This window comes from Protobothrops mucrosquamatus, unplaced genomic scaffold (genome assembly GCF_001527695.2).
Source record: "Protobothrops mucrosquamatus isolate PMUCROS unplaced genomic scaffold, P.Mucros_1.0 scaffold1574, whole genome shotgun sequence".
Classification (NCBI taxonomy): Eukaryota; Metazoa; Chordata; class Lepidosauria; order Squamata; family Viperidae; genus Protobothrops; species Protobothrops mucrosquamatus.
Window position 1 is genome coordinate 194,197 of NW_015387738.1, and position 25,064 is coordinate 219,260.

The 25,064-nt window shown below is 36.8% G+C and overlaps 1 protein-coding gene across 1 annotated transcript in view; it reads right to left on the minus strand.

The window, feature by feature from the left end:
- Window positions 1-25,064, minus strand: part of SMOC2 (SPARC related modular calcium binding 2) — a gene marked incomplete at its 5' end in the record, with an annotated part of 72,699 nt that overhangs the window by 11,879 nt on the left and 35,756 nt on the right. The window contains one exon of the mRNA XM_015822455.1: window positions 22,332-22,414. Coding sequence (XP_015677941.1) covers window positions 22,332-22,414 — 83 coding nt within the window. The remainder of the gene's footprint in view (window positions 1-22,331; window positions 22,415-25,064) is intronic.

Genomic DNA, 25,064 nt, shown 5'->3' on the forward strand with positions numbered 1-25,064 from the left:
CAAGAATTCTATCTGCCCCTTTTTAATCCTAGAGAAGTTTGGCCTTCAAATGCTTCAGTCTATAGATAACATTTGAAGTTTCTCTCAAATTTTTATTTGGTGCTAGTTGTTCAGTTAGCTCTTCCCTTGTCATTGCTATCCAGTTTTGGTTCTACTGCCATCATGACCACCATCCCTTTTCCTTTTACCTTACCCCCATCTCCATCCTTTTGTTTCCTTCCCTTTGAATTTTTCTGCTAAAAGGAGAAAGTATCTCTATGTTTCTGTGTGTGAGAGAGATTTATAAGAGTATGTGGTTAGAATATGCATATGGAGAATCAACTAAATTTATAAAAGAAATATTGTATTTCAATACTTAATTAGAAGTCAATAATTTCATCACTATAAACCCATTTCTTCTTCTGTTCTTTTTTTTTAGTGTGGCTTTTAACTGGCATTTACATACTTATAAATGCAAATAGGGGTGCGTGTTTGTGTATGGGTTAGTAAAACAAATGTTTATTGGCTGGAAGAGAAATCTCCTAGACAGGTTTTTAGATGGAACTGGTGACCCTTGATGAGCAAGGGAAGAATAATTTTTATTTCCAGTCTTGTTGTGTAGGATTGTGTGTTTCTCTTAAATTCAAGACTAGCTTCTTTTCAAGTAAACGTGACATTTTTTTATTTTAAACTTATTAGGGTTTCAAAAAGTAGAAATAATTATAAAATAATTTACAATAAAATATTTTATCAATAATAAAGCCTCTCTATAAACCTACATACTGAAAACCACACAACAGCTAAAGTCAACAAGCAGGAAAATTGAATAGAAGGCAGCATAGAGTTAATCAAAAGTTCACATAGCTTTGGGCAGATGCATGCATGCCATTATATCGTCAGACTATTGCCAAAGGCAAAGTCTTTAAAGCATAAATATTTCAAACTAATGTCTGACTGCTGGCTTACAACAATAAATTGCAGCATGTTGCTTATTTACTGAAGTATGTCTTGGCACCATTTAGGATGGGGCCAAAAAGATGTTCATGTTTTGGAAAAAGGTAACTTTGGGAAAACTCTGGTGGAGCACACTCCCCTACCACCAAGGTTGTAGGATCTGGGAGAGCCAACCAGGTGCATTCAGATGGGAGTGAGGAATCAAAAAGCTGAGTGCAGTCTTGATGTTTGATTTCTGAAAGCAGGCCCATCTAAGAACTACAAATGGCTGGGTTACTGCAGAGCTCTCCAAATCTATCACTAAGATATCTGAACAGACAGTATGTCTGACGCCGAATGTTCCCTCTCTCTACAATAGAAACTTGGCACTGCCAGGGGTGGGGTGAAAGTTTCCTGGCAAATCAGGTGGAGATAGCCAGTTTTGCCAAACTCTCTAGGGACAGGATTGGACTGGAGCTGAAACAACACAAGCCACCGCTTGCCTCACTGAGCCTAATCCACAGCGCTCCCCCGCCAGATTCTCATTAATCTTTCTTGGAGTTCATGTAGTAGATAACCTGTAAAATATAGTCCAAACTTTTCACAACTTTTGTGGGTTTGATACTCAAGGCATATCCTACTGATATCTGTTGTACCTCTTCTGACAGCAAAATTGCCAGTCTTTTCCATATAGACAGGATCTATTTAGTCTTCATAATCATTTACTGAAAATTCATGTACATAATTAGGGAATTAATATTTTGTACTTGAGTGCTGCAGTAAGTAAAGCAAATTCCTAACTTATTCATAAAGCTTATTATCCAAACCTTTTATGTCCTTCTCATCTACATTGCTTATGTTTCTTCATAGGGATCCAAATAATGCTATGCTTTCCCAATCTTACTACACATATATTGGCAAGGATATAATATATTTATACCTGAACTTAGTCAAAAGGCTGAGAAGTGTTTCTAAAGTGTGGGGAGCTGGGGGTTAAATTTCTGCCTAGAATAAATCTAGTATTTTCTCTTTCTTTGTGTTTTCTCAGCTGACAGCATTTCTTTAATCCTATACCTGTGACTCTTGATATTTCTGTTGATCCAAAAATTAGATTTTTGTATAACCTCGTGAATTTAAATTGGACAATTCTAATTCCTAATCACATCATACTAGGATATATTCAGAATATGAAATATGAAAGAACGAAATGTTTCTGAGGTTTGATGAATAGGTTTAGAAACTTTCCCTAGCCCATCTATAGAATTAAAAAAAAAAACTAACAACAGAGGGTATCATCATAATCACCATCATCATTTTCCTTCTGGTTTGGAGTTTTTACTGGTCTTACAACCCATACAGTTTTGCCAAATTTGCAGTGTTAATAATTACTTTAAAATATGATAGGATGTGGCAGTGGAAACAAGGTTTTATGTTGAAAGTGTACTTATTCTATTATTCATGTCCAGCCAAAGGAATCAAGGTTCATAGTACTTTTTAGACAAAAGAATGCTTAATTTGTATAAACTGGAATTAGATTACACATTATTCTCAGCAACTCAGTTGGCTCTGAAGTATCTGTGAGAGCTGATGTAGGGCTTCTCAGTATAATGCTCTTGATGATCCCTCCAATATTCAAGATCACAGGATGGTTCAACTATTACTGAAGGAACTTGCACAGAGGTTGCATTAGCTGCCTTACTGAAGAGAATAAATATAGTTTCTGCAAAGGTAAGTATTGTCTCACTAATTTTCTACACCTTTTGGAGGGCACCAAAAATAAATATTATATATGTGGACTCAAAGGAAAGCCTTTGAGAAAATCCTATACTAAAACTTGAGAGTAACCATTTCCCCATTAGCAGGAACATAACTCTCATTGGCTCCTGAGCTAAGATGGTCTCTCCTGTTCAGTGGTCATAGTGTTTTGTCAGCTTTCTCTTCCTTGTTTCCTTAAAAAAGTGCCTTTGAATCACCTTCCCATAAACAACAACCTCCCATGGAGGGCAAAGGAATCACTGGGTGAGGCAAAGTTAAGGATGGGAAAGGGATGACCAAGTGCTACTCTTTCAGTTCTCTTATCAAATAGCTGAAAAGAAAGAGTGACCCATTCCAGTTATTGTTTAACAACAATAAAGATTATAGGCTGGCTTCAAACCACTTCTGTCATACTGGGGTGTGGAAATGGTGGCATTCTGAAAGTGCCCCAAAAGAGATTGCAACATAGGCATTGGAAAATTTAAAATTTGGATCAGCCCTGTCATGATAGAATTGCTGGCATTCCAATTTATACAATCACTTACTTGTTCAAAAGTGTAGAAAGCATTTTCTGAACTGTCGATTACAGCCCTGGAACCTTATGCAAGTCAACACAGTATAGAATTTCCATCTTTTGGTGTTAAAGAATGATAATGTATGATAAACATTACAGAGTGTTAGCTACTTGGCTCCTTTTTTCTATTTCACAGAAAGAGTTATATCCAGTGTGTTCAATTAGCAGTTATACTTTACTGATAAATGAGAATATTTGTAGCTCAGGGTTGGCACAAGGAATCCTTGGTGCTCTCTGAGCTTGCTTGTTTTCTTGCAGACATGTCATTGCCCAAACTAGATAACATCATCAGTGCTGACTAGCACTGATGATGTTATCTAGTTTCGGTAATGAAACATCTGCAAGAAAATAAGCAAGCTCAGAGAGCATCAAGGACTCCTCAATTATACTTCAGTTTGTCATATCACAACTGAACAAGCTTGAAGTTCATCTGAAAGGAACAAAAGGTGTGGTTTTGGATTCTTTTCACTGTTTGTCTATCCTGCTGTCAAATATGCATAATGAACACTGATAGTGAGATTTATGTTAGAGAATTTATGTTAGAGAATTAAAGGCCTGGAGACTAAAACATATGAAGAAAGGTTGCAGGATTTGGGTTTGGCTAGTCTAGAGAAAAGAAGGACTGGGGGGGGGGACGACATGATAGCAGTTTTCCAGTATTTGAGAGACTGCCAAAAAGAGAAGGGGGTCAATTTATTTTCCAAAGCACCAGAGGGCAGGACAAGAAACAATGGATGGAAACTAATCAAGGAAAGAAACAACCTGGAATTAAAGAGAAACTTCCTAACAGTGAGGACAATTAACCAGTGGAACAGCTTGCCTTCAGATGTTGTGGGTGCTTCATCACTGGAGGTTTTTAAGAAAAGACTGAACAGTCACTTGTCTGGAATGGTATAGGATCTCCTGCTTGAGCAGGGGGCTGGATTAGAAGACCTCCAAGGTCCCTTCCAGCTCTACTCTGATTCTGAAGTGAATTTAAAAAAACTGATTTAAATAATGGGAATTAAAGGGAAAAAAAGAATAGAGAATCCATAAACAAATAGAACAATAAATGATGAATTGCAGGTAGTAGATCTTCTGAGCATAATTCAGCAAATGATTTTTATTTAGGGTCATATCTATCAACCACCTGTGACATTTTTACTTCAAATGTCCCAGACTGAGCTCAATAGGCTGTTCTACAGTTACTTTCATTTTTTAGCATCAATGATTATTTTCCCATTCTTCAAACAAGTTCTTCTAATAGTAAATTTGGATGGTTGGCTGCCTATTGCTCTAGAAGAAAAATGGGGTCAACAAAAATTAAAACAGTGCTTTCTATATTTTTGGAGAACTCCCCAGGGGCAAAATAGTATATTAATTCATTGCATTTCTTTTTTTTAAAAAAAAATTGATTTAAAGAACTCCACAATAAATAATCTGGAGAAAAATGTATGGAAAGGGAAGGTTTAAATGCATGCATAAAAAAAAATACAACCCAACAACACCAAATTCTTTCCCTCTCCTGTACAGGGATATGTTGTATAGGAGGGAAAAGAAAAAGGATATGTTTTCTCTTTTCCAACCTTCAGAGCTTCCTCAGCTAAAAAAATGATGAAATGCTCACGGACAGGCCCAAACCTGAATTCCCTTTGACATTTTAACACTTTATTGCTATAATATAATGAGAAGCAGTAGCTTTGTGTCAATCAATCCATTTTTTTATGTGTTCTAATATGGTCTGCTTTGGCTGATATGGATCTCAAGCAGAGTTTTCCCATCACTTGAAATCTTAACACGTGAAATCATAACACAATCTTAACACAACAGATGAAGCAGAAGATGCTTGAAACTTTTGTGGTTTTGTGGTGATAGTATTTAGCTTCTCTTGTAGAGAGTTGTATTTTGGGGGTTTGTATTTTGTTGGCATTCCTGGGGGTTGTGCGTTCTAAGGTGTCTGTCAGGTCTTGTCCGATCACAAGACCCATCACAAGACCCTTACTTGACACACCCACATCTGACCTATCACAAGACCCATCACAAGGCCCTAACCTGATGGGACCCTCATCTGATGTGACCTCACCATCACAAGACCTACTGACTACACAAAGCCCTTATAAACAGAAGAACATTGACACTGACATCCCCTAAAACTCCACTGAAGAAATTACGTAGCTTGGTAACAAAGCATTCGGAAACCAAAACCCATAAGCTCGGAGAACAAACCTTCACCCCCACTCCCTCCTTTTCCACCAAGAGAGAGGGACACCCAAATCCCCCAAGACTGCTGGAACTCTTATTCATATCCATGTAGATTGGTGTGGAAGAGACCATTTTTCTATAAATGCCATAGTCATTCAAGGGGAGAAGCCTGCCCAATTTCTGAGGGACACAAGCCAGGAGAGCTACGATAAATTTAAATGGTTCAAAGAAGCCAAAGGTGCTTTCTTCAAAAAGGCAACTGGATTTTCTTGATTTTTTTTTCTTTGAAAACATTTCGTTTCTCATCCAAGAAGCTTCTTCATTTCAGAACTGAAGGAAGTTCTTGGATGACAAGTGAAACGTTTTCAAAGAAAAAAACCAAGAACATCCAGTTGCCTTTGGGGAAAAAAATGCACCTTTGGGACAACCATAAGCCAGATGGTTGAGAATCTCCATAGACATAGTTTAAAGAAGTTTTGCATTCTGTTTAGTTGTTACCAAAATGCAACAGGAGAACAAGAGATGTGAGAGACACAGTGGCAAAGCACAAGATTGTAAATCAGCATTTTTCAAATCTCAGGCCCTACACACTCCACAGGCTCTTTTAATATTACTACTCATTAGAGTTAATGGGAAATGATCCTGAAATAAATCTGCAGAACATTACTTCTCCCTCCCCATGCACCAAGATCAGAAAGCCTGGCTGAGAGTTTTCACTCTGATTAGAATCTAAAGCTGTTGGACAGGAAACTCTTGTTCAAGCCCTCCAAATCATTTTGTGTCCCTCCAGATCAGTAATAAAGCTTTAGGAAAGGCTCAGACTGGGTTGCTTTAGTTAAAAATATTTAGTGAACCTTCCCCAAACAGCCTGACTCAGTACAGTACTTGGGATTTGGCCAAATCTGATGAATATTGCTATTTTTAAACAATTTTATTTATTTATTTTATATTTCTGCCTTAATCTGTTTTTTTCTCAATATATATTTACATTTTTAGTGTGTGTGTGTGTGCGTGCGCACATATATGCTTGTATAGGCAATAACTGTATATCACTTTTATCGTGAAAAATGTGGAAGCTGACAATAATCTTTGAAAACTGATCTATGGAGAAGTGAGTTGTATTAGTGCAACAGCTTGCTTGTGGTTTTAGAGTACAGCTTCTTATAGGAAGCCTTCGTAGTGTTAATCAATCAGCAAAGAAAATGCACTTCAGAAAAGAACATATACTTTTCCCAAAATTGTGTACGGTTTCTGAAATGCATGTCAAATATAAGTGAGATGCATTTAAGTAATAGAGACTGCATTTAAGTAGTAGAACTCTCCTTATGGAAAAATGATATTTAAGCAAAACAGAGAAGATGACATTCTAAATTGTGTTAATCTACTGCTTAACTTGATGTGAAAACACAAAAAGACCAAACTTTAAGCCAACACAGGGCAAATGTTGTCCTTTCCTGAGGTTCAATATTGGTGAGTGAGTGTGCCCTAACAACTGCACAGTGGAATCTCTGTTCTGTACAAGTGTTATCAAATGCTGAAGTATTCTCCTGAGATTCCTGTTGTAATTAATTTCAGCAGGCTGGGAATAAAACCTGGGGAAAATCTACGGTGATGTCATGAATAATTTACCTTCAGTGATTTTATATATATATATATACACACACACACACACACACACACAGACAAGAAAAGGCCAGAAAGAGAGCTTGTCAAGAAACGCTGTTAATACCTTTTTTGTTTGAATTTCTTCTTTTTTTCCACAATCACCTATATTGTATGGCTTTGACAGCTTACATAAATAATTTCTTGTTAAAAGGTTGAAGTTGAAACCACATAATGTTACACTGCAGGTTCAACGGTGTAACACAGAATTAAGTGTTTATTTTAGAAATAGTTTTGCCCGCAAGTATGTTTTCCATTTAAACAGAAAATGAACCATAGAAATCTTAGTCCAACTCACGTGACAAGAATATATACAAACACTTCACCTCAGCTTTCAACTATATAATACTAAGTTTTCCAATGTTATACAGACCGTGTGACATATATATAGGCCTTTTGCTACACATCATGTTCGAAGTATTCTGCTGAGATCGCAAACACTTACATGGCTGTCATGGGCATGCTATTGAATAGAGCAGTGATGGCGAACCTTTTAGAGACCGAGTGCACAAACTGCAAACCAAAACCCATTTATTTATTGCCAGGTGCCGGATGGGTGTGGCCGACTGGGTGGGCGTGGCCACAGTGGTCACGGCTTACTGGGTCGAAGTGACCGTGGTAGTCATGGCTGACTGGATGGGCGTGGCCGTGGTGGGTGTGGCCACCTCGATGATGCTCGTGGGGAGGGACACCTGTGGGGGTCGGGCAGGGTTGAGGGAGATGCAAGGGGTCACCCTACAGCAGTCAGTTAGAACTAAAGAAGCTACTTGGATGAGAAGCAAAATGTTTTCAAAGGAAAAAAAAACTCCAAAAAGCAAAAAGCTGGGAAAAAGCACCTTTGGGACAACCATGACCTGGATGATTGAGAATTCCCTTAGACATTTACACCGGTCACATAATTTGTATGCTGAACCGAGTCTACTTTTTCCAGAGGATATTAATTCTGAAGCTCTCTCTTGCAGATGTTTCATTACCCAAACTAGGTAACATCATCAGTTACCTAGCATTCATGATGTTACCTAGTTTAGGTAATAAAACATCTGCAACAATCAAGCTCAGAGAGCACCAAGGACCTCTCGTTTCAACCCTGAGCTCCAAATATTCTCCTTTATTGATACTAATTCTGTATATACAGATGACATGATTCTATAGTCACACAATCAACCAGAGACAGAAAGGTCAAACTGTTAAAACATTAGGAATAGGAATGCCTAAATGCTCCATTCCAAGTGTGAAAAAAAAGACTTTGGTCATCCTGGAAATGTCCCAAGCTTGAATTATTTTATTTTTCTGCCAATAAAAACTGGTCATATATTACCGCCACCATTGCCAATCATTCATCTTTCCAGAATTAAAGAGAATTTTAACCTGTTTTTGAAGTATTTCAATCTTCATATTATGTTAAAGCTTGAAACATTTGTCAATATGTGGGGATTGGAGTGTTCATGGAAAATTCCTTTATTATTAATCTTACTTTTTGATCTACTTATATTCATAATTTTATTCTATTTCATCTAGAAACTGATATGTATTCTCTATTAACCGCAATAAGAATATTGTGTTATATTTCTGGGTAAATTTTCAGTTCGTACAACCTTCTCAATCCAAATTAAGTTTAATGGATTTTTTAAAAAATAATTGTGGCTATCTCAGACTCACAAACTATTGAAATGTGCTGGTTTCTCAGAAATATTCCTTTTGAAGTAGAGTAGGAAATGTGGTCTCCACATAGTTTGGAGTACAGCTCCCAAATAAGTTGTTGCCCACTATTAAACAGTAAAGGCATTTAAATTCAAAGGTTTTTAAAAAGAAGGTTCTAAAGATGATAGTTGTATAGATAACCGGTCCTGAGCCATGTAGGGCTTTCAGTGACCACCTTGAACTACACCCACTAGCAATTTGCAGCCCTTAAGCACATCTGTTACATGGGAGAACTTCGACACTCCCATCACTACTCAGACTGCTGCATTCTCAACCCATTAAAGCTCCCAGCTGATCTTCAAGTACATCTCCATGTACAGCAAGTTGCAATAATGCAAGCAGGAAATGATTAAGGCAAGAGTGTAAGCAGGAACAATCATCTCTGAACCCTTAAGTAACTATAAAAAAGTCTTATTGGCCATAGCTGCCCCTTCCCCATGAGCAGAAGCTCCAAGTCTAGGAGGTCTCCCAGATTAAAAACAAGTTTTATACAAAGAAATATGACTTCATTAACTACCAAAGTTTGTATAACTCTGAAATAGAATATAACCAACTCTACCTTCCTCATGTTGAGTGAGTTTGATTTTCTCCATCCAGATTCTAACAGCTTCCAGCTTCCTCTGTTGTATTTCCTGTTCAGCTTGTACTTGTGATATATAGCTGGGTATTATTTGCATAGAGCCCAAGCTAAAATATAACCTAACTCAGCATCTACATACAGATTTAAATATGAGAGTGTCAAGCTATGCAATATCTACCACAGAGACCCCTAAGGCCTAATCTCTCCCCACATTACTACTGACTGGAATCTCCTCCACTGAAAAAAGGAGACCTGCTATAAAGCAGTACATCTCACTTCCCATTCCTAGAGATACTATAATCAATGGTATCAAAAGGTTGTACAAAATCCTGCAAAAACAGTAGAAGTTGCATAATTGCTATCCCATCTTATTATCAATGCTGTAAACATCAGCCTAATCAAGGAACCTTCAAGAACACTCCCACCCACACCAAGAGGGCAAGCCTCATTCCCTTTTGGAACTGATGATATTACCTAGTTGAGTAATGAAACGTCTGCAAGAAAACAACCAAGCTCAGAGAGCAACAAAGATCCCACACTCTCCATTTCTACCACGGCTCAATCACAGAAGTGAGCAATCCAGTTACAGTAATATATTCAGACCTGGAAGTTGATCTAAAATGTCCAGATAATCCACATCTTCCAGGGAACTGAAGACATAGTTGTGTCATTAGTGAAACCTCTAGTGTTTAAAGCCCCAGGCTAAAAATCAGAAGACTGAGTTTTTGTCTTGCCATAAGCATGAAAACTGACTGGTGACTTGGTGCCAATTGCTCTCTCTTAGCTCAACACATCTCACAGTGTTGTCATTGTGAGGAAAATAGGAGGAGGAGGAAGGAGTATCAAATAGGTTCGCTACCTTCACTTATTTATAAAAATAATAAAAGTGGCATAAAAATAAATAAGTGGCTTTATTGTTTGTAAACTGATGGCTGGCACTTTCCTACATTATGTTTTCTTGGATAATTATGTTTTCACTTTGTAATTTTTATAAGTTTTATTTTTTTGTTTTAACTTGTGAGCTTCCCAGATACATAATTTTTTAAAATATAAATATCTCTATCTCCAGGTCTATCACCTTTCCTGAAAAGAGAAGATTGGAGATAAAAATATAGTTTTCTAATATTACTGCCTTCTTTACTGCCTTCTTCACTCAGCCAGGTTTTTGCAATGTGAGCCAGATCTGTTGTGGATGAAGAAATGCAGGCAGATTCAGCATCAAAAGGCAACATCTGGAGCAAATGCCCTTCAAGAACTTAGCACCCTGAATTCTGGGTTCAGGCAACAGAACTGGTTGGGAATTGGGCTCAGATGATCAGTCTCCTTCCCGAAGAGTGGCCTTTTTGTCTTCTGCCAAATGTCCCTCTGCCAACTTTCCCAATCTTCATTCCTTTTTCAATTCCCCTCCCATTTCCCAGATTTCCATTATTATCCTTGTGGAAATCTATTCTAGACATCTTTTTCACAATTCTCTACCACACCCCAAGAATAAACCCAGAGCACTATGCTTTCTAGGCTACTTAGTAACTCAGTACAATTATCCTCCCACCAAATTACAACCTGCAATCTTCCTCATACTTTCTTTTCTCAACCCTTCCAAATCCCACTTTTGCCTAGGTCCGGGGGGGGGGGGGATTAAGTCTATACTTCTAACCCAAATATCTCCACCTCTCACCAAAAAGAAGCCACTTCCTCTCTCCTTCTCAAATAACACCAGTGCTCAACTCCACACGTTCCTGAAATCTTCTGCATTCTTTCTCAGAGCTCCATAATTGGTTTTTAGGAGATAGCTTTGGAAGACAGTCAATCCCAACAGCTTTTCCAAAGTCTGGTCCAGCTCATTTGTTGACATTTCTACAGAGCAACTCCCACAGTAGTCATTTTCTAGAGATAAAATGGTGGATATGCCTAACTGCAATGGCTGAAGGACTTACACAACCTGTAAAACCCAGTCCTGAGTCCAACCCCACTCCTTTGCAACCAGAAAAATTCCAGGGCCCAGCAAAATACAAAAAAAAAAACCACCCCTGATTTGGCTGGATTCTGCAAACTTTTCACTGCCACAAGTTTCTCTCCAGATCATAGAAGAAAGGCACCTAACCTGGTTGGTACATGCACCACCCTATTTCCTGCCCACCTGTCAGATACGTAGACTTGGCCTTATCCATATTTCTTTCATTTTGAGTATGCATTCCAGCAAGCAAAACTGAGTATGAAGAAAACTTGCTTGATTGCCCATGTATAAAATCTATAACTCTAGTAAATAATATATACGTTCAATGTCCTGTGTGATATCCCATTAAGAAAGAAAAGGAACTTTGAGGCAAATTTTCAATTAAAAATATTTTATAGATTTTAAATTGCTAATTTGCTTGGGATCCAATGTCTTTTCTAAATTCAGTATGCTTTTTTGTTTCTTCTTTGAAGAGAAAAACTCTTCAGTGGTATATTACAAACTGTTTTTAGGAGAGGTTGGCAGTATATCATGATATATCAGGATAAGATGAATTCAGCCCAAAAGAACAAATAACAGCCAAAATTTTACTGTGTTTTTTGGAGGACTAGGGCATAATCTGCAAGTGTTAAAATTATACAGTAGCATTTTTTTTCATATCTTCATTGGAATTTTTTTTAAAAAAAAAAATTAAAAACCCAAACTGACCAAATTTCAATCTAATGTGTTTTTATATGATTGTTTAAACAGAGGCTTATAAATTGAAACTTTGGCAAAACCATATTTCAGTCATGCCTAGAAGTGACTATTAGGACATGTCGTTACCACCGTGGAATGGAACCTGGCATGACAAAAATATAGTTTGATTTGTGTTAGCATCAATATTTCCTTCCACATCTGGCAGAAAGAAATTATAACCTTGCGGTGGTTGTCTCTGTTAATAGGAAAATGTGAAATAATGACCACGAAGAAGAGAAATAATTGTCCTATAATTATTTACAATCCCTTCCTAGTATAAGCAATAAATGAATTGAGGGCGGACAGTCTACTCTATAAGATACCCAATATCCAGCGAACCCCTTGGGAAAGATTTGTGGCATGTCTTGCTTGAGGGCACTTTAGCACCTTGTGCAAGTGGGACATTAATGACTAGGTAGGAGTTACTTTTGCTAAAATTGTTGATCCACCCACATCAGAACTGCTCCTCCAAGCCACTAACAGAGAGTTCTGTGTAACTCAGCTATGCTTTCAAAGCTGCCTTTGGAACTTGGCATCTCACGGAACGAATCTCTCGAGCCAAATATAATATAGTCTGCTTTATTAAGCCACAATAAACTAATGCTCAAGTAGCTTTAAAAAATTATGTGAAACCCATCAGAAATAAAGAATCTGAGATGTACATCTGACACTGCCTTTAATTTGTGCACAGTGTGGTAAATATCTAGGAAATGAGCAGTCCCTCCTTAGCTTCTAGAATAATTTGCAATGACAGAAGCACAATTGAGTCACATTAAGAGAGAAGGTGGGGGTTGGATGGTAATTACAGTTCTAAATTATCAGTCAGGAAGACTGGAGTATAGCTGACTTCATCTAAAATATAAGTGTACTTTGATTACTAATTGTCTTGGGTCCAGTTACAGCAAGGAGATCCAGTTACATTATAGCAATTCATAATGGATTTCTTGGATGCTTTTTCCAGACAGCTGTAATGCTGAATATAAGGTGTTAGTGTCTTAACATCTTTTTCTCTATATTCTTAGCAAACTAATAACTTTCCACAATAACAAGGTTTCAGTTTTAAAGTTATGATTTGCAAGATCACCAAATGTGTGGAATAGGAACTCTGGCCACCAAATAGGTACTGTAGATTATTATTACTAGCATTAAATCAATGGCAAAAAGGCAAGTCTTCTGAGTATTTTCCTTTTATCTTATACTCTGTACAATGGGCTTAGAGGAAAAGATGATCACATACCATATTTTATCTTTTCTGGCTTAATATGTTGGCAATGATCAAATATTCCAGAGAGCATTCCTACAAAAACATTCTCTACGAATCACTTGACATAAGAAATTTTCAACAGAGCAAGAATTGGGGATAATTAATGTATAAGAGACTTGGAAAATATCAAAACAAATCATTTCATGGAAAGAGGGCAGGTTTAAAGATAAATAAAAGAAATAAATGTCCCTCTTTGTGTATTTGTACTAGAGGCTACGTTTAAGCTTGCTTATCACTGGTGCACTTTTACTAGAGAAGATACAAGACTGGCACACCAAACAGACTGGATAGATGAATTAATTGCCAAGTCATCTCCAAGAGACAGAATGTGAACAGTGAGTTGTGCTCTAATCAGTGGCAACTCAATATGGCACCTCTGAAACACACTGACTGATGGTTCCACCTTCCACCAAAGACTTGTATTTTCAGAATGATTTGGAAGGAGGGAAAGCATTGGTGCCCATAAGCTTTTATGCCCTAAGCCAGGGTCTACTTGGCTTTAGGATAAAGCCAGCCCAGACTGTAATATTTGGAAACATTAGAATGGTAAATATGTCCAGCTCGTATCTCATATTTTTGTGAGATATGTTCAACACTGTTTAGATGAGATCATAGTAGTGGGAGAAATAATGGAAGTAACTTGAAATTAGAGAAAGAGTGATGAGCAAACAGTGGACAACTTGAAGAAAAAAAAGAATCTTCACAGACTTAAGCAGGAAAATTATGGAGGTAGGACGTTTCATCTGAAGTGAAGACTCCCGAAAGAAATAAATTAACTTGGAATTATATCTATTTGGATCCCAATGATAACCAATCGTACCTGTTTAAGGTACAGCAGTTTCTCTCATCCAGAGCCAAAAATCCATGAAACCTCATGAAGAGATTCTCTCCCTCCATGGAATACTTCTGCTCTATTTTGGAAAGCCAATGGCTAAGGGCTCTGCGTTTCACAAAGCTCAGACTTACGAAAGTCTCATTTTTACATTAGGATAAAATGAATCTTCTAGGACGAAGGAAAGAAATCTAGTGTATGTGTACATGTATGAGCCTATGATATGTATGTGTGTTTATGTGTATGTATACACACAAATACACATATGAACACATATATATATATATATATATTATGATTAGCGCTACTAGATCTGGGCTACCAAAATATGACTACTAGGTAAAAATGGACTGCTGATAAGCAAGCTTAAACATATCTTCTAGTATAAATCACAAAAGAGGCACATTTATTTCTTTCATTTATCTTTAAACCTCTCTTTCTTTCCCTGAAATGGGAAAGAAAGATAAATAAATTGTAATTCTTTGCAGACATTCAGATTTTTCTAGGCCAGACCTGGTAGCGCTAACCATAATTTCGTAAAAGTATACATAAGAAATGGATTGTTTTCTGTTTTCTCAAAAATGCACATTGGATTTGCATTTCTTAGCTTGCAAGAATGATTTCTAGAAGCCACTCCTCCCTCCACCGCAAACCTTCTCACTCCTTGCTACAGTCTTACAAGAAGTAACTATTAAGCCAAGCTTGCCCCATGACACTCCACAGTTATAGATGAATGAGAGCTGACAACAATGAAGCATTCACCCCGGTGCCGGCAGAAATCTCCAAGGCCAGAGCTCAAGCAGCTGAGGAATTCTACAAAACAAAGTTTGCACTGTGGAGAATGTGGCAAAGTTTTTAATCTCCCAGCATACTCCTTCTTCCCAAATGACCTTGGTTTCATCAATTTACCTGTCTGTCTCTGGGAAATGAATGACCTTCAAAAATAAACACAACTCTGGACCAACAGCAAACTTTAGCTTTATAAACACTAGAAATGTTTTGGTTTACAATAGGATATGCAACTTTTTTTCAGAGATGTTCTAGGATTGGGCTTTTTAATATTTTTTTAAGCAGTTTCTTACTTAACAAAGGCTGCTTCTATGAGGCATGGTAGCCTCTGAGCCAATCCAGCAAATCAAGGAGAACACCTGTTTAGTAGGAACAGTTAATCATTTTAAAAGCCTGAGAAATGAAAGTCCCACAGAACTTTGCTAAAGCCACTAACAAGCATTCCAATGATGCTCGGTGCTGTGGCCCTGCAGAATTACAATGCGTCACTTGTTTTATACAGACACAAACATAAAGGAAGCTACACCAAAACAGAAATAGGAATAACTCACATGTGCCTCTGTGTTGGCTATTTGTGGAGGCATCTATGGCTGGACACAGGCTTGATAAGTGTAGAAGCCAAAGATAAATGGGTTGCTCCATAAATTCGTGCAATTTAATATATATTTCAGTGGAAAATTACTTTCTTAGGGCAGTGTTGAGTATGCATAGATCTTCATTCTCTGTATATAAATGGGATACTTCAGAGATGCTACCTGATCTCTGTGACAAATTAATGCTGGCCAGTATTGCTATGGTAATTACCATTTTGCACATAAGAAAACATGCAGCTTCATAAAACCAGAGAAAGGGACAATTTGTTGTGACACCTTTCTGTCGCATTTTCTTAGAGCCATGCCCTCATCACTTCAACAGTGACTGGTGATAAAGCCAATGTTAAGCGTTTTCAGCTGGTTACTATTTACTGGACTTGGTGAAACATATGTATTTGAATGAATGAATATATACAGTAGTGGCCAAAATTGTGGAAACCTTTTGGGAAAAGTGTATTTTTGAGGGGTTTTTGGAGCAGGACCATAAAATTATAGATCAATGGAAAGATAATTTAATCAAGAATGTAATGCAACAAAGTTTGTTCAATTATCTATACTGTATTCTATGAAAAGTTATAGCCAAATAACCAGAAAAAGGAAGCACAACTTGCTTAGGTTGATATCAGGTAGCTTTCCTTCATCTGATTGTAGCCAATGAGCATGAGTGTTTAGAGAGCCAATCAGGTGTTATCTTGTTTTGGCAATGAGCCAATCAGATCACAGTAGGATTCAGTTATCGATGTCATGTATTGAAGCTGAGAGGTGGACATTTGTCATTGTGTTATGTAATCTCTATCAAGTTGGTTGGTTTTTTTTGTGTTCTTTCATTTAATGAGCTTGTAAAATGTAATAAAATTAAAGTAATAGTGCCAAAAGTTGACTGGTTGCCCAGAAAGCAATGTAAAATAGCATTATTAAGTGAATAAGGCTACAATTATAAAGAAATTAGAAGAAAAATTGGTGGGAACTTAACCAAAGGTGGCATTTCTACTGTACACTTTTCCCAAAAGGTTTCCACAATTTTGGCCACAACTGTATATGTCTGTTTCTGGGTGTGTGTATGTGTGTGTGTGTGTGTGTGTGTACAACATGATAAACAAACCACTTCAGTTGCTTTGTAAAACCATCATTGTTATAGCAAATATTATCTATCTAGAGATGTTTATTTGTCTGAAATGATATAGGGTTTCCTGCCTGAGCAGGGGGTTGGACTAGATGACCTCAAGGTCCTTTCCAATTTTTTTTAATTATTATTATTACTATTATTATTATTATTATTACTATTATTATTATTATTATTATTATTATTATTATTATGCTGTACTTGTTACTCTGGTTTCTAATATTGAAATAAAACACATTCAATAAATTAGCTTATATCACAAATTAAATTGGGATTGATTTCACACACACCATACATCCTTGCCTTTTTATAACTGGATGTGGATTTTCAAACTATATGGATATGATTCCGAACAGCCCTTCAAGTTGCCTAAAGTGGAAAGCGGCAAACACTCTGCATATACATCTAAACAAAGGGGTACTATTAAAAAGTTAATGATGTAACACAACAAATCTTTAAATATATGAACATGTCTATTCAAAATAGGTTAAGATGAGTGTTCTTCCTACAATAAGAACATATTTCTTGCCATAATAATCTTATAAAATTCTATTGATACTGCTTTTTATTTTTAAAAGCATATTAGAGTTTATCCCTTGATTTGCAACCTTGCAGAAATGAGTTGCAAAAGCTATTCTTCATTTCCATTACATTTGTTGGAAAACCTTTGAAATGCCCCAAATTCGAAGTGGGGACAGATCCTTCAAATTGAAAGAAGAAGATGACTTATAAAGCCAGGCAGCAAATGGAGAAGAAGGGATTTACTAATGATTTTCTGTTGCCCTCTGAGAGTATGCCATTTCTTAGGCCATTATTGATTTAGAACAGTGTGAGAGCTTGTGGTTTTATTAATGAGAATGGCTCACACCTTTATAGAATTATGAAAACATAAAAATCAGATGCTTACAATAGCTAGCTTATGTTTTGCAAACAATTGTACAATGAATCAATGGGACAATTTGGGGTTTCCAAGAATACCCAATTATAAACTTCATGCCTCTCTGAAATCTCCCAAGCCATTTAAACTGAAGAAACTCAATTCTACACAGAATTAAAATACTGTAATTATAAATGCAGCAATATTTTCCAAGGTCTATAGAACACAACTTTTCCAACTTTCCCCTATCAAACAGTTCTTCCTGTATATAAGAGCATCTTGTTGGGCAGATCTCACTGATCTGAACAAGAGGAACAATTTTAAGTAGGAGAAGTGATGAGATGTGCAGATTGCAATATTAACCAGGCTGAAAAACTAGGATGTTACACAGCCAAGTACCACTTCTTTAAACTCCAGTATATAAAACAAACAACTTGTTTTGAAAGACTTGGGGAGAAATGGCTCAAAGCCAGTTGGCATAAGTTTTAGTGGGGATTAAAACATGTGACAGAGGAAAGGGGAAAAAAACATTTTCAGGAATTTCCTGCAATGATTATTGAAATATTGGCAAATTAAGTCTATTGTGAATGGAGCTATATTTCTTATAAAAGATGACATTCATATCTATTCTGCCTCTACTGAGCTTCAGTTGACATGCTATTGTGATCCTTTCTCAGTCAGATAATCTATCATTTTTCTCTTAGGTTATTGCAATACCTTCTGCATGTGGCTGCTTTTCTGCTGGCACTCTTCCCCAACTGAGTGCCTAAGGAATAGCTTCTGAAAGGCAAGCAGGTTCAGGTTTATCTGAGCCTTGGAGTAAAAGCTGTTCCAAAGAGTAGTCACAGCAAAAAGAGAAAGCTGGTCCCACTCAGAGTTTCGAAAGTCAATAGAAAGTCAAACACTCCTACAAATAACTAGGTCTTTTACCATGAAGGCCTTTATAGATAACAAACCAGTATCCTGAGTTGCATCCAGAAGGTTACTGGTAACTCGTGCAGCTCACAAAAATAGCCTTGTTACATAGGTACATCAAAGTGCTCCCCTAATTACATGTTCTGCTGCATTCGGGACCAGCGGCAGTCTCATGCAAAACACATTGCAATAATCCAAATGAGAGGTGACCAAGACCAAGATCAGTGGCTGTCAGTTAGGCTTCCAGATTTGGGAATGGACACAGCTGCCCACAGATTTCTGCAAAGGCACTCTAAGCCATGGCCGCCACCTGATGAATGATCTCACTGAGAAGCCTCTCATGGACATTAAATAGAAATGGGGAGGAACCAAGGAAAGACTGGGCATCTCTGTCCATCAACACTGATGTGGACCGATCTTGGAGGAAACTTTTGCCTCCCACTCCCATCCCTTTAGTCAAAGCAAATAGATACTATAATCAAAGGTACTGGAGGCCACCAACAGAGCAAGGAGGGCCAGAATTTATGTACTCCTCCCCCTTGTGATCCCACCAGATATTATCAACCAACACAATCAGTGCTGCTTATTTCTTAAGTTTGAAGCCTGGCTGAAAAAGACCCAGAGTCTTCTGAATCTTCAGCCCCAAAAGCCCAAGAAGGGAATGTTGGAAGTGGATCAGAAATTATGTGACACAGTTGGATGCAGTACTAAATTATAATTAAAACAATTTAAAAATAATCTGCTCACTTCATTGGCATTATAGATGCTTTATATCTTATAAATATAAAGCATGCAAGTTGGCATGCAACTTGCCATGCCCCAGAATTAGCAACAATTTACAGGAGATGCATTAAATTTGCTAATATTTCAATGATCATTGTTGAAAATTCATAAAAATGTTTTTTTCTTTCCTCTGACACATATTTTATTACCACTAAAACTTATGCCAACTGGCTTTGAGCCATTTCTCCCCAGGTCATTCAAAGCAAACTGTTTATTTTATATACTTGGGCTTAATGAAGTGGTACTTGGCTGTGTAGCATCATAGTTTTTGAGCCTGATTAATATTGCAATCTGCAAATCCCATCACTTCCCCTATTTAAAATTGGTCCTCTGGTTAAAATCAGTGAGATCTGCACAATAGGATGCTCTTAGATAAGAGAAAGTCAGAAAAGTAGTTCTTACAGAATCATTACATATACTGTGCTGGTATCTCCCAGGCTCAAAGTGAGGAAAAAAATACCCTAATTTTTTTTAGCTCAAAAAAACAAAACAAAAACCAAAACAGATAAGAAAAGCTTAGAACTTAACCTGTGTTCTGCTCTAAGCAGATTTTTCTGGTTTTTATTTGCCAGTGTTATATCTATGAGCTTCCATTGCAAGCAGCCTCCAAAACATGGGCTAAAATATTTGAAGAACAGATGTGTTGTGACTACCATGATGTCTGACACCTCCTTTATGTTGCCACGAACATTTCAAAATGTAATATATTTGTTTGTTTTATATTTTGTCTTTCCTCCAGGAGTATAATATAGCACATATTGTCCCACTGCTCTCATAAAAATAACTTTATATGAAAGTTTGAGCTTGAGATAATTTGGCCCCCACACACTACCAATCTCCTTGGTAGTACCGCAGCATTTTATATCAAACTACCCTATGCGAATTATTTTAAGCAATTATTAAGAAATACAGTACTAAGAAATTGCCCAATAAATACCACCAGTGAACGAAAAATAAAAGAGGCTTTCAGGAAATGGAATAATGACAGTCAAAGATCACTGCGAGGCTTTGTTGTTTCTTGTTTACAGTAAATTATACCAAGTAAGAGAGTAAAATCCAAGTTTTTACTATATTAAATGGTACTCCCGGGCCATTAACTCATAGTTATCTCTTCTAACTTTAGTATAGAAAATGTCCCTTTAAAGATTTACAGATATACAGCTGTATTTCAGATAGACAGCATGAATTCTCATGAGTTAAAACACTTATTTAAGCACTCAGCCTGTAACCTGCTTGCAAGTTAAGATCTTTTTGGTCTTTTGGTTAAACCTGATGAGAAAGTTTCCCTCTCTTCAGCTCCAGAAAGGAAAAAGAAAGAAAGAAAGAAAGAAAGAAAGAAAGAAAGAAAGAAAGAAAGAAAGAAAGAAAGAAAGAAAGAAAACAAAACTACACTGATGATCAATTCTGAGATAATGCTGCTAAAAAGAAGGCATGTATTTCCATTAGACCAATATAAAATATTGAGCATCATTGCCAGTCTTTTTTTTTATCCTCTTGCTTTTTCCCCCTTTCTTTGAAGTTCAATATTTTAAAAATAAATATGTAGATTAAAAACTGATTGCACATCCCATGTGTAGTCCCACAGATTGCTCAGAATCTGCTGAAGATGCTGAATTTGTTTTTCTCCCTCACTCCTTCTCCATCCACCCCTCCATCCATCCCAGGTCACAGCCATTTTAGTCTGATTTGGTATTTAAAAATAAGAAAAGGTTCCAGGTTGAAAGGAAGGCATCATGAGCAAAAATGCAATAGTTACAAACACATGAACAATCACTGGAGATACACTTATTGTAGCATATGTTTTTGTAGCATTCACAATCAATTGTCCAAATCAATAAATGGTATGATGCCTTATGCCAGATATAGTTTGTATATGTATAAAGTTTAAAAATAGTTGCTAACTGAACAGAAGGTGCTTTCCCAGTAGAATGGCCTCTTTTTGTTCAATTTTTGGTTTATATTAAAACCCAAAATATTAATTTATATGAAATAACTGGAATTATATTTACTCATCCCACTTTGAACTGCACTAAAGAAAAATAAATGCTTCTGGGCTTGAGTAAGTTGACTCAGCAAAAGGCTTCACGTTTTGGCTTAACATGCTGTGTCTACTCTGTACAATATTATGGAGAAAATTGCACTTGCTTAGAGTATGCTGCTGACATTCAGGATGCGGGGTTTAATATTTAAATCCTTAGAGAAGAGATGTGGAGTTTCTAGCCTGCAGGCTAAAAAAAAAAAGATGCCAGGGAAGTTCTCCATGGACTTACCAGCAGATTAGTTCTGCCAGTCCACTACTAAAGTTTTAAAAGTTTTATACAGTAGTACTTATCACTCTATTATGAAACATTATATACAATTTCTTTTAAAAATCAGAGTTACACACTAAAAGCATAGAATTGATCAGAGAGTTGTAGCTGAAATTGTTACCGAGCTATTCATAATCACCTCAATAACAGTTTCTTAAGTCAATCTCTAAGAATGAAGAGACATATGTATACTATATAGCTACACACAGGTGGAACTTAATTCCACCTGTGTTCATCACATTACATTTGCTTTCCCAGCTTAGGTGAGATCCTATTAAAGTCTTTACTTTCATCCCTTTTACTTGTTTGTTATCCTGATTTTGGTACTTTATAAGTAATTCAAAGTGGCAAACAAACATACTCCTTCTTCTTGGTCTTCTCAAGGATCACTCCAACAGTATGTAAAATCTGCAGGAAGATTATCCTGTATATTTATTTGTTTATAAACTAGTACACAACCACAGTATAATAACCAAGCAGATAGTTCTGCTAGGCCACTTGGGGAACTGACTCCATTGTGAAGTCACAGTTGTGACTTGGATCCTCTTTCATTGCTTTCAGTGGCAAATGGCAAACACAAACCATTTGTGTTGAATCAACAACCCACACAGCAATACAGTTTCCTTTATACTTACCACAGTTTGGAATATGGTTCCAATGGTACTCAGACTCAATGCAGCATAACAATATTTCAAACATTTTTGCTTAGGAGTTTTAGATATGAAACCTCTCTTCAAGTTAATGGAATGAATAAACATTCTCCCCAAACACCATTTATTATACACTAACCTTGCAGTGGGCGCCCTTTGAACACGTCTCTTGTGTTGCTTGGGTGAGCTCTAGCACTGTTATCACACTTTGGCTGTTCATATCTTAAGGGAATACAGGAAGAAGAAAAGGCATCAAGCTAATGCTAATTTAATTTGAAAACTCTGTCATTTCAACAGCTGTGTGATCACACTGAAACTTGGCAGAGAGCTTGACTTACTCTTGACTCTAAAATCATAGCCACACATTTATTCACATGCCAAATAAAGCTCATTCTAAAAACCCATTAATTCATGCTATTCTACAAGATAAGAATTCCTGGGCTTTTGCTCTCCTCCAAACCTATTTTCATGAATGACTTCTAAATGTTTTATTTCATAAAATTCTGTAGGTACTTCCTTGAGTAGATAAAACTGTAGCTCAGTTATTCAAGTGGTAACTCAGTGTCAAAACTGTTAATATCTTATGGTACAGGTAGACCTGGACTTACGATCACCGTGGCTAAGCAAGGTGGTGGTTAAGTAAGTCATGCTTAATTTTACAATCTTTTTTGCCATGGTAGCTTAATGACTGACTAATTGTTGAGCGAAACATGTAGTATTTAAGTGGATCCAGCTTTCCCGTTGACTTTACTTGTTGGAAGCCAGCTAGGAAGGATACAAATGGCAATCACATGATCCTGGGATGCTGCAACCTTGTAAATACATGCCACTTGCCAAGCGTTCACATTTGAACATGCAGCTGTGGAAAATACTGTGATGGTCATAAGTACGAGGATCAGTCGTAAGTCACTTTTTTCAGTGCCATTGTAACTTTAAATGGTCACTAAACTAATGGTTGTAAGTCAAGGACTACCTGTATTATAGAATTATTGCTATGCCTCTTCTTTCTGGGATTTTCTAAGATGTGCTTCAGATTTCAAGTCAATTCCTCCAGACTCATTGGGACTATAGCATTCAGAATTCCCAAAGAGACATAATATACCGACATTGAAGGGGCATTTATTACGTAGACAAAATTGGCCATGCAAAGAAGCACCACATATCCAAATATTATATTACTCTCAGTCAAAACTGAGATTGATTACCATGATAAAGGCTTTTAAATGTATACAGCTTTTGGGAATGTGACTTAGTCCCAGCATCCCATATCTGAATTACTTCTAGACATTAAGAATCCAAAGTAATGTAGGTAAAGTGGACTTTAATTTTATACTTGAATGCAGTGTTGATATTTAGGATATACTTCATGCCATGCAGTTGATTTATTTTTTCTTTGCAAGTATCTGGGTAAAAGAATGAAAGATGCTTTCAACACATTGCTTATTAATTGGATAGAACCATGCCAGGCAAGTAAAAGTGAAATCGTTCCCAGGAAATGTTTTTAAATCTCAATTCCCTGAAGTATATTGGGGCAAAGAGGAAATATCTCATTTCCATATGATATCCAGAGTGTATTATTAAATAAACACTAATTTAGGGGTAATTTATTGGTTTAGCTTTCTGCCATCGTATTTCCTATACTAAGAGCAGAAAACTAAAGATGCTAGAAAACTACTTGTATCTAATATATGCATTGTGCTTTATTGTATTTCTTATTTATTTGTGGCAGGGACCTTCTAGTTTTCAAATGCTATATAATTAAATGAATGGCAAAGGGACGGATAACAGGGTCTTTTTCCCATCACATAATGCGGTGTTTCTCAACCTTGGCATGTGGACTTCAATTCCCAGGATTCCATGGGTGGCTGGGGAATTCTGGGAGTTAAAGTCCACATATCCTAAGATTGCCAAGGATGAAAAACACTGATATAATGACTTTTGAATTCACAAATTGAGCACTAAGAATATTTGAAAAATTCAGTCTTCTAGAATTCCTTGGCAACTGATTTTTTTTAATCTAATCTCTGGGGAACAATGTGATCATCTGCTATACAAAAATGGACCAGACAGAGAGGAGGTAAGTGAATTTACTCTATATTCCAATGTTTCATTTTCCCTACTGACCTTCTGAACTTTGCACTTCGGTTCTATATCTGTGTCTGATGTAAAATATGGCTATGGGATTATATGTGATGGAACAAAAAAATCACAACATAAATACACACATATGGATATATGGGGGAGATGCAGAGTTGTGGTTTAAGTCTATGTAATGTTAGAAAATGTAATAAAATTTAAGGAGTGGGGGAAAACTCTTTCCAGGCCCTTGAAACAAATGACTATGTGTTTTGATACTGTTCTGGTCATGAGAATAATATATTGTTGGGATGAAATAAATAGTCCCTGCCTCCAATGTTCAATTTATCTCCTCATTGTGTGAAGGAAATGAACATTTCTCGAATTGGCTAATAGCCCATCAGATATAAGCTGCTCCATGAAGGTGCAACACAATTTCATGCTCGGCTTAATAGGTCCCTATGGGTGAAAGGGAACCCTTTAGAGTAAGAAGAACAGAAGCTGTTTTGATAGAAAGCTTTGGATGAAGTGGATTGTAATTGCTGTCACATTTTAACCAAGTAAAGAATGACAGAAAAGTCTTTGAACTGGGTGCTCTAATGTGGCATGTGGCAAAGAGCCTAATCTCAATTAATCTGATACACCACTCTGCATTCCTTCCCTTTTTCTGCTGTCCTTCAGTTTCTCCATTACAATCTGCACTTCATGATTTTACTTTCAATTCTTCTACAATTCCAGAGTTGTGTTCTATCAAGCAACATAACCATCTCAGACTTTTAGATGTTGAACATCTACA